General features: G+C 39.8%; 1 protein-coding gene across 1 annotated transcript; it reads left to right on the forward strand.

Moving 5' to 3' along the window:
* The first annotated feature begins 446 nt into the window (after positions 1-446).
* Positions 447-9,125, forward strand: LOC133540947 (aromatase). The gene is given in 9 exon segments (XM_061884035.1): positions 447-679; positions 763-913; positions 985-1,139; positions 1,217-1,411; positions 2,545-2,659; positions 2,719-2,830; positions 6,197-6,418; positions 6,420-6,668; positions 8,598-9,125. Coding segments are annotated over 9 exon segments (1,623 nt in total). The 5' UTR covers positions 447-513; the 3' UTR covers positions 8,856-9,125.
* Positions 9,126-9,559: the final 434 nt, after the last annotated feature.

Below are 9,559 nucleotides of genomic sequence, written 5' to 3' on the forward strand. Positions count from 1 at the left end.
TCCAACTCCCTTTCGAACATGTTGAAAAGAGAAACTGGAAATGGTGATTTATCATGTTGTATGCCTGCATGTTCCAAATAAACTCAAACTCAACTCAACTCCACTCAATGTTGTTATTAAATTTGTCACAACAAAATGTGATCTACTTGTGACGTGTTAGTTGGGTTTGAAATGATTATGAACGCTCAATTTCACTCAGCATAATTTGGGAGTTTATCAAGCAGAGTTGTTTGATGCTGGAAGAGCCTGACTCCTTCTTTTCATCAGTGAAACGTCAAATATAGCAAGGCCGCAGGCCCGAGTCCAACCCTCAAGGTTACACGTGTATTGTTTACCTTTTCCCACTTGTGTTGTGGCTTTTTGCGTTGCCCTGACCTGGCTTATAACCAACGCCGGCAGTTTATAAAGAGCCAGCTCTGCTGCTGCTTGTGCAGCTTTCATCCCATTCATTGCATATTTGTGGCGCCTCTTCAGACTCTACCTTCTTATGGAGTTGATCTCTGGGAACGAGCCATGACTCCGCTAGACTTGGATGCAATAGTGTCAGAACTGGGCCCCACTTCCCAGAACGCCACTGTGGGGGCAACAGCTAGCATTTCCGTGGCAATCAGAACTCTGCTTTTACTCGTCTGTCTGCTGCTGGTAGCTTGGAGTCACACGGACAAACAACAACTACCAGGTGGGTCATCTTAACAGCATTTCTACACAAAGCTCGGCATCATGTTTCATTTATATATTTATTTATTGATTTTTTTACTATAGGTCCATCTTTCTGTCTGGGGTTGGGACCTCTTTTGTCATATGTGAGGTTCATTTGGAGCGGCATAGGCACAGCCAGCCATTACTACAACAACAAGTACGGCGACATTGTGCGCGTTTGGATCAATGGAGAAGAAACGCTCATTCTCAGCAGGTCAGTTCTTTCACTTGACCCTGAACAAGTAGAAGAAAAGTGTTCCATGCAACATTTGTTTCTATAACCAGGGCTTCGGCGGTGCACCACGTTCTGAAGCATGGACACTACAACTCTCGTTTCGGTAGCAAGTTAGGGCTCAGCTGCATCGGGATGAATGAGAGCGGGATTATATTTAACAACAATGTCACCCTGTGGAAAAAGATACGCAGCTATTTCACTAAAGGTAACACGAGCAGACGTCTATCTGCTTGGTGATAAGGATGCAAATGACGTGTGGCTGACCGTGACCTTCTGCTGCAGCTCTGACAGGCCCCGGCCTGCAGCAGACCTTGGATGTTTGCATTTCCTCAGCACAGAACCATCTGGACCACCTGGAGGAGACTAACTTGGAGACAACTGCAGGGGATGGACGGAGACATGTGGATGTCCTCAGTCTGCTGCGCTGCACCGTGGTGGACATCTCCAATAGACTATTCTTAGGTGTACCAGTCAATGGTAAGTGTGTTTGTTTATCACGGCTTTAGGTGGGTCTAATGCGGGGGTCGGCAACCCACAGCTCTGGAGCCGCATGCGGCTCTTTAGCGCCGCCCTAGTGGCTCTCTGGAGATTTTTTCAAAGAGGGGGGAAAACACATTTTTTGTTTTAATATGGTTTCTGTAGGAGGAAAAACATGACACAAACCTCCCTAATTGCTATAAAGCACACTGTTTATATTAAACATGCTTGGCTGATTCGAGTATTTGGCGAGCGCCGTTTTGTCCTACTAATTTTGGCAGTCCTTGACCTCACCGTAGTTTGTTTACATGTATAACATGTTTGATGCCACTTCTTTTTCTGTCTCATTTTGTCCACCAAACTTTTAACGTTGTGCATGAATGTATAAAGGTGAGTTTTGTTGATATTATTGACTTCTGTGCATTGTGCTAATCAGACATATTTAGTCACTGCATGACTGCAAGCTAATCGATGCTAACATGCTATTTAGGCTAGCTGTATGTACATAGGCTTCACGGTGGCAGAGGGGTTAGAGCGTCTGCCTCACAATACGAAGTTCCTGCAGTCCTGGGTTCAAATCCAGGCTCGGGATCTTTCTGTGTGGAGTTTGCATGTTCTCCCCGTGAATGCGTGGGTTCCCTCCGGGTACTCCGGCTTCCTCCCACTTCCAAAGACATGCACCTGGGGATAGGTTGATTGGCAACACTAAATTGGCCCTAGTGTGTGAATGTGAGTGTGAATGTTGTCTGTCTATCTGTGTGGGCCCTGCGATGAGGTGGCGACTTGTCCAGGGTGTACCCTGCCTTCCGCCCGATTGTAGCTGAGATAGGCGCCAGCGCCCCCCGCAACCCCGAAAGGGAATAAGCGGTAGAAAATGGATGGGATGGATGGATGGATGTACATATTGCATCATTATGCCTCATTTGTAGCAATTTTTGAGCTCATTTAGTTTCCTTTAAGTCCTCATAATTCAATTTATATCTCATGACACACTATCTGTATGTAATATGGCTTTTAATTTTTTGCAGCTCCAGACGGATTTGTTTTTGTATCTTTGGTCCTATACGGCTCTTTCAACATTTTGGGTTGCCGACCCCTGGTATAATGCTTCTCTATTGTTTTCACTTGTCCAGAGAAGGAGCTGCTGCAGAAGATTTTGAAGTATTTTGACACATGGCAGACCGTCCTGATCAAGCCAGACTTCTACTTTAAGTTGGACTGGATACACCAAAAGCACAAGGCAGCAGTGTAAGTCACTTGAGTCATGTGCTCGTTTCTTGTTTTGGTTCACACGCATCATTTTACAGCCAGGGACTCCAAGATGCCATAGAGAGTCTTGTGGAGGATAAAAGGACAGAAATGGAGCAGGCGGATAAACTGGACAACATCAACTTCACTGCAGAGCTCATATTTGCACAGGTGAGACTGATAATTGCCTTTTGTGTTGTTTTTCGCATGGGAGACAGGGACTTGCCCCCACCCTTCCAATATTGGAGAGCGACGCATTTTTCCCACCCAAACATGTATAGCTGGGGATAGTTATTTCTTTAAAATATGTAAGTTCTAAATAGGAAAATAAACATATTCCTTTTTGGAAATTACAAACCCCATTTCCATATGAGTTGTGAAATTGTGTTAGATGTAAATATAAACAGAATACAATGATTTGCAAATCCTTTTCAACCCATATTCAATTGAATGAACTACAAAGACAAGATATTGATTTTCAAACTCATAAACTTATTTTTTTTTTTTGCAAATAATAATTAACTAATAATTTAATGGCTGCAACACGTGCCAAAGTAGTTGGGAAAGGGCATGTTCACCACTGTGTTACATCACTTTTTCTTTTAACAACACTCAATAAACGTTTGGGAACTGAGGAAACTAATTGTTGAAGCTTTGAAAGTGGAATTCTTTCCCATTCTTGTTTTTTGTAGAGCTTCAGTCGTTCAACAGTCCGGGGTCTCCGCTGTTGTATTTTACGCTTCATAATGCGCCACACATTTTCGATTAGAGACAGGTCTGGACTGCAGGCGGGCCAGGAAAGTACCCGCACTCTTTTTTTTTACGAAGTCACGCTGTTGTAACACGTGCTGAATGTGGCTTGGCATTGTCTTGCTGAAATAAGAAGGGGTGTCCATGAAAAAGACGGCGCTTAGATGGCAGCAAATGTTGTTCCAAAACCTGTATATACCTTTCAGCATTAATGGTGCCTTCATAGATGTGTAAGTTACCCATGCCTTGGGCACTAATGCACCCCCATACCATTACAGATGCTGGCTTTTGAACTTTGCGTCGATAACAGTCTGGATGGTTCCCTTCCTCTTTGGTCCGGATGACACGATGTCGAATATTTCCCAAAAATAATTTGAAATGTGGACTCGTCAGACCACATAACACTTTTCCACTTTAGATGATCTCGGCCCCAGAGAAGCTGGTGGCATTTCTGTATGTTGTTGGTTAAATGGCTTTCGCTTTGCATAGTAGGGCTTTAACTTGCACTTACAGATGTAGCGACAAACTGTATTTAGTGACAGTGGTTTTCTGAAGTGTTCCTGAGCCCATGTGGTGATATCCTTTAGAGATTGATGTCGGTTTTTGATACAGTGCCATTTGAGGGATCGAAGGTCACGGCCATTCAATGTTGGTTTCCGGCCATGCCGCTTACGTGGAGTGATTTCTCCAGATTCTCTGAACCTTTTGATGATTTTATGGACCGTAGATGTTGAAATCCCTAAATTACTTGCAATTGCACTTTGAGAAACGTTGTTCTTAAACTGTTTGACTATTTGCTCACGCAGTTGTGGACAAAGGGTTGTACCTCGCCCCATCCTTTCTTGTGAAAGACTAAGCATTTATTGGGAAGCTGTTTTTATACCCAATCATGGCACCCACCTGTTCCCAATTAGCCTGCACACCTGTGGGATGTTCCAAATAAGTGTTTGATGAGCATTCCTCAACTTTATCAGTATTTATGGCCACCTTTCCCAACTTCTTAGTCACGTGTTGCTGGCATCAAATTCTAAAGTTAATGTTTATTTGCAAAAAAAAAAAATGTTTATCAGTTTGAACATGAAACATGTTGTCTTTGTAGCATATTCAACTGAATATGGGTTAAAAAGGATTAGCAAATCATTGTATTCCGTTTATATTTACATCTAACACAATTTCCCAACTCATATGGAAACGGGGTTTGTACATATTTAGATTAGGTCATCTGGATCCTATGATTGTCACCCGTCCATTATTTAATTTCTAACTTTGTCAGTGATACCAAGTGACATCAACACTAGTTAAAGTGAGTTGTTAGTGAGACACTAAGCTTGTGTATTCGATGTGAGAGGTATCCCTTGTGTAGGTTTTTGTTGGCCCAACTGTTGCACTGAAGCACATAGTGTTGGAGAACAACAAAAATTGTTTATTATTAGACTTGATCTTTGTTGGGTGAATAGTGTTCCTTAATACAATAGTTCATGTGACACATCATTTGGTCAATGTTTTGCAGTATAGTTCATTTGTGTAATTTCTGAACTATTTATGCATCCGTCAGATTTTTGATGAGTGTCTCGCTCAATATTAAACTCATTCCTGCTCTTTGTTTTTTTGTTGTTTGTAATAGTAGTTTGTAAATGGTTGTTTTTTTTCGGTCGGCGTATGTTTTGGTCATTGAATTTTCTCATCCTGAATGGAAATTAAAAAATTAAAAATAGTGGTTTATTACATTTATTTTTTAAATACAAGTAACAAGATTGAAAAAACAAGCATTCTTCTCTTTTGTGTCGAAAAGCACCAACAAGACTGAAAAAAACTTTAGATTTTAATTTTGCATTTCATATAACACATATTTAAATAATCAGACTGCCGAAACAAATGAAAAAACGGACCAAAACCAGATGTTAATTTTTATACAGTACAGGCCAAAAGTTTGGACACACCTCATTCAATGCGTTTTCTTTATTTTTCATGACTATTTACATTGTAGATAGTTACATCAAAAGTATGAATGAACACACGTGGCGTTATGTACTTAACAAAAAAAGGTGAAATAACTGAAAACATGTTTTATATTGTAGTTTCTTCAAAATAGCCACCTTTTTCTCTGATTGCTGCTTTGCACACTCTTGGCATTCTCTCGATGAGCTTCAAGAGGTAGTCACCTGAAATTATTTTCATTCATAGTTTTGATGCCTGCAGTGACAATCTACAATAGTCATGAAAATAAAGAAAACGCATTGAATGAGAAGGTGTGTCCAAACTTTTGGCCTGTACTGTATATTTTGACACAGAAACTGGATGTCATTATTTAAGGAACTAGCCTGTAGGGGACACAAATTAGTGTAGTGTTGTATCCTGTGTCAGAAAGACGAGATAATTATGTTAATATGTTTCTATATAAAGACGCTGGACGCACTTTATCATCACCACACTTTATTTTTCTACAGGCCAATTCACAGCTTTAACTTGAAACAGCAAGTTAGGGTCCTGGGGTTTGAATATTAAAACAAATCCAGTTTTGGTCCAGTTTTTTTAGTTTTGGCTGACTAATGATTTTCATATTGTCAAAAATAAAATGAAAATGAAAATCAAACCTTAAATTAATTTTAAGAGATTGCTTTTTGACACAAAAAAGAAGAATGCTTTGTTTTTCAATCTTTTTTTTTTGTATTTCAAATTGAAATTGGAATTAACCAGCTGTTTTTGGAGTTCAACTCCCATAAACGAGATGAAAAGGGGCCAATGACCAAAAACCACGCTGAACGTTTACATTGTGTGTTTTTTCAGAACCGTGGCGAGCTGTCTGCTGAGAACGTGAGGCAGTGCGTGTTGGAGATGGTGATCGCAGCACCGGACACTTTGTCCGTCAGCCTCTTCTTCATGCTGCTGCTCCTCAAGCAGAATCCAGATGTGGAGCTGCTGCTGCTCCAGGAGATCGATGTTGTAGTCGGTGAGGAAGCTGCACAAAAAAGTGAAACGGTCGAAGCAAACTTATTGAGGGACTTGTTTGCCTGAAGGGGACAGAGCCCTGCAGAAAGGTGACCTCCACAAGCTGCAGGTGCTGGAGAGCTTCATCAATGAATGCTTGCGTTTTCACCCGGTGGTGGACTTCACTATGCGCCGGGCACTTTCTGATGACATCATTGATGGCTACAGGGTCCCTAAAGGCACGAATATCATCTTGAACACCGGCCGCATGCATCGCAATGACTTCTTCCTCAATCCCAACCAGTTCAGTCTAAAAAACTTTGAAAAAAATGTGAGTAGACATTTCTTCATGACATTTACATGATTAACATTGACATCAATTTAAAAAGAAAAAACGAGACAAACATTTAATTTGTGTTTTTAACGCAAGAACATGAAGCTTATTTAACAAAAAAAAATCAAAAAAATCAACAATAGCGTGATACTTTTTCCCTATCAAACTTAATAACAATGTTTATTTGTAGATACTTTATTTCGTATCAATGTAATTCTTATTTGTACACTGTTTAGATTATTATAATGTAATAATTATTACATTATTATATTGTATTACATACTTTACAGTCATATGTTTTCATATAATATCTATAATAATCAGGTGTACAACTTTTTCACTTACAATATTGATATTGGAGCCTTGAGTATTGCCCGATACCCATATTGATCTGATACGATATCAGCACAAATCATAGTACACTTACATATTTTGTAGTGTGGAAGAATAGGCTTGATTAAGTGAAATTTCTTTAAAAAACAATGGTCAGTATAAAAGACACGTAACTAATGACAGATTTATGTATTTTTTTAAGTAAAGTGGTAATTGTGTTTTGGTCACACCTTGAAGTCACAATAATTGATCAATTAAAGGTCACAATGCAGACATGTTTGTCACTCATATGTTTTTGCCTTGGATTTTCTGCGAGGATAATGGACCTATAATTATTTGATACTTGTTTGTATTGATAAATGTTGTATTTAAGATTGCAATTTTGTTCAAATAAGGACACTTAACACATACTGTATGTCTAGCTTGTGTTGCTATTGTGTGCTTAGCTGTTGTGCAGCTGCTAGTTCCTAGTCGCCTGCAACCTACCATGTTTACCTTTTGTTTGGTAAATTAATTCACTATGTATAGCTGTTATCGCAGTGTTTTTCAACCACTGTGCCGCGGCACACTAGTGTGCCGTGAGATACAGTCTGGTGAGCTGTGGGAGATTATCTAATTTCACCTATTTGGGTTAAAAATATTTTTTGCAAACCAGTAATTATAGTCTGCAAATGATGTGTTGTTGTTGAGTGTCGGTGCTGTCTAGAGCTCGGCAGAGTAACCGTGTATTACTCTTCCATATCAGTAGGTGGCAGCCGGTAACTAATAGCTTTGTAGATGTCGGAAACAGCGGGAGGCAGCGTGCAGGTAAAATAAGTCTCCTGAGTGCCCCTAAGAAAGGCATTGAAGCTTAGGGAAGGCTATGCGGAATGAAACTAAAACTGAACTGGCTACTAAGCAAACAAAAACAGAATGCTGGACGACAGCAAAGACTTACTGTGGCGCGAAGACGGCGTCCACAATATACATCTTTACATGACATGACAATTAACAATATCCACACAAAGAAGGTTAAAACAACTGAAATATTATCGATTGCTAAAACAAAGTAAAATATCGCTCGAAGAAGACATGAAACTGCTACAGGAAAATACCGAAAAAAGAGAAAAAGCCACCAAAATAGGAGCGCATGACCGGAACTAAAACACTACACACAGGAAAACAGCAAAAAAGTCCAAATAAGTCAGGGTGTGATGTGACAGGTGGTGACAGCACACCTATTTTGAGACAAGAGCTATAGTGATGCATGCTTGGTTCTGGCTTAAAGTCATATCCAAAAATTGCAACAACAACTTTTTACTGTGTTGTTTTTCAATGATTTCTGCTGGTGGTGTGCCTCCGGATTTTTTCAACGCAAAAAAAGTGCCTTGGCTCAAAAAAAAGGTTGAACAACACAGTGTTATCGGACCGGTATCCGGTATCAATATTGGATCGAGACACCCCTAATAATAATAGTAGTGTTATAGTTTGTGCTCGTAGACTTGTATGTATTGTATAACAAAAATATTCACACAACATATGCACTTACGGGCAAACATGTGAATACAGTATGTGAGCAAAAGAAAGGAAAACTAGTAAAATTGTGTTTTTCAGGCTCCTCGCCGTTACTTCCAGCCCTTTGGGTCAGGCCCTCGAGCCTGCGTTGGCAAGCACATTGCTTTGGTGATGATGAAAACAATCCTGGTGACACTGCTCTCCCAGTATTCTGTGTGCCCCCACGAGGCCTTGACCCTTGATGGCCTCCCACAGACCAACAACCTCTCTCAGCAGCCCGTGGAGCACGAGCAGGAGAGCGACCGTCTCACCATGACATTCTTACCTCGGAAGAGAGGGCGCTGGAACACTTCCTGAGACTTTTTTTCCCCTTGTCTTGTGTTTCTTTTCACACACATTTATTTACAGCATACTACATTCTCACTTTAAAACACATTTAGTAAAACATTGACTGGTGGGTTCATGTTTGCCATCTGAATTTAAAAAATGTGTTTAAAATACTCCATTTTATTAAGATTGCACGCCTGTATAAAGCTTGTTTTTGCCAAAACCAGTGTATCAACTTAAATATCATATTGTACAAACTTGTTGTGGTATTTTTCATTGTTGATAAAATAATGCATACATTTTTACTGGTATTTTGTCAGAACTTTGTCATTTGAGGAAAATATGATAGTATGGATGTTTCATACATTGAGCAACCTCGCATCACTTGCACATCCAACATGCCTAAAAAGGATTAAGAAGAAGCACACTTTACTTAACCTTACACCCTCTCCATGTTACAGCTATTACTGTTTGTTTGAATTTTTTCAAACTAAAAACTACAAACCCCGTTTCCATATGAGTTGGGAAATTGTGTTAGATGTAAATATAAACGGATTACAATGATTTACAAATCCTTTTCAACCCATATTCAGTTGAATGCACTACAATGACAAGATATTTGATGTTAAAACTCATAAACTTTGTTAATGTTTTGCAAATAGTAATTAAATTAGAATTTCATGGCTGCAACACGTGCCAATGTAGTTGGGAAAGGACATGTTCAGCACTGTGTT

Source organism: Nerophis ophidion, linkage group LG02, assembly GCF_033978795.1.
Source record: "Nerophis ophidion isolate RoL-2023_Sa linkage group LG02, RoL_Noph_v1.0, whole genome shotgun sequence".
NCBI classification, from domain to species: domain Eukaryota; kingdom Metazoa; phylum Chordata; class Actinopteri; order Syngnathiformes; family Syngnathidae; genus Nerophis; species Nerophis ophidion.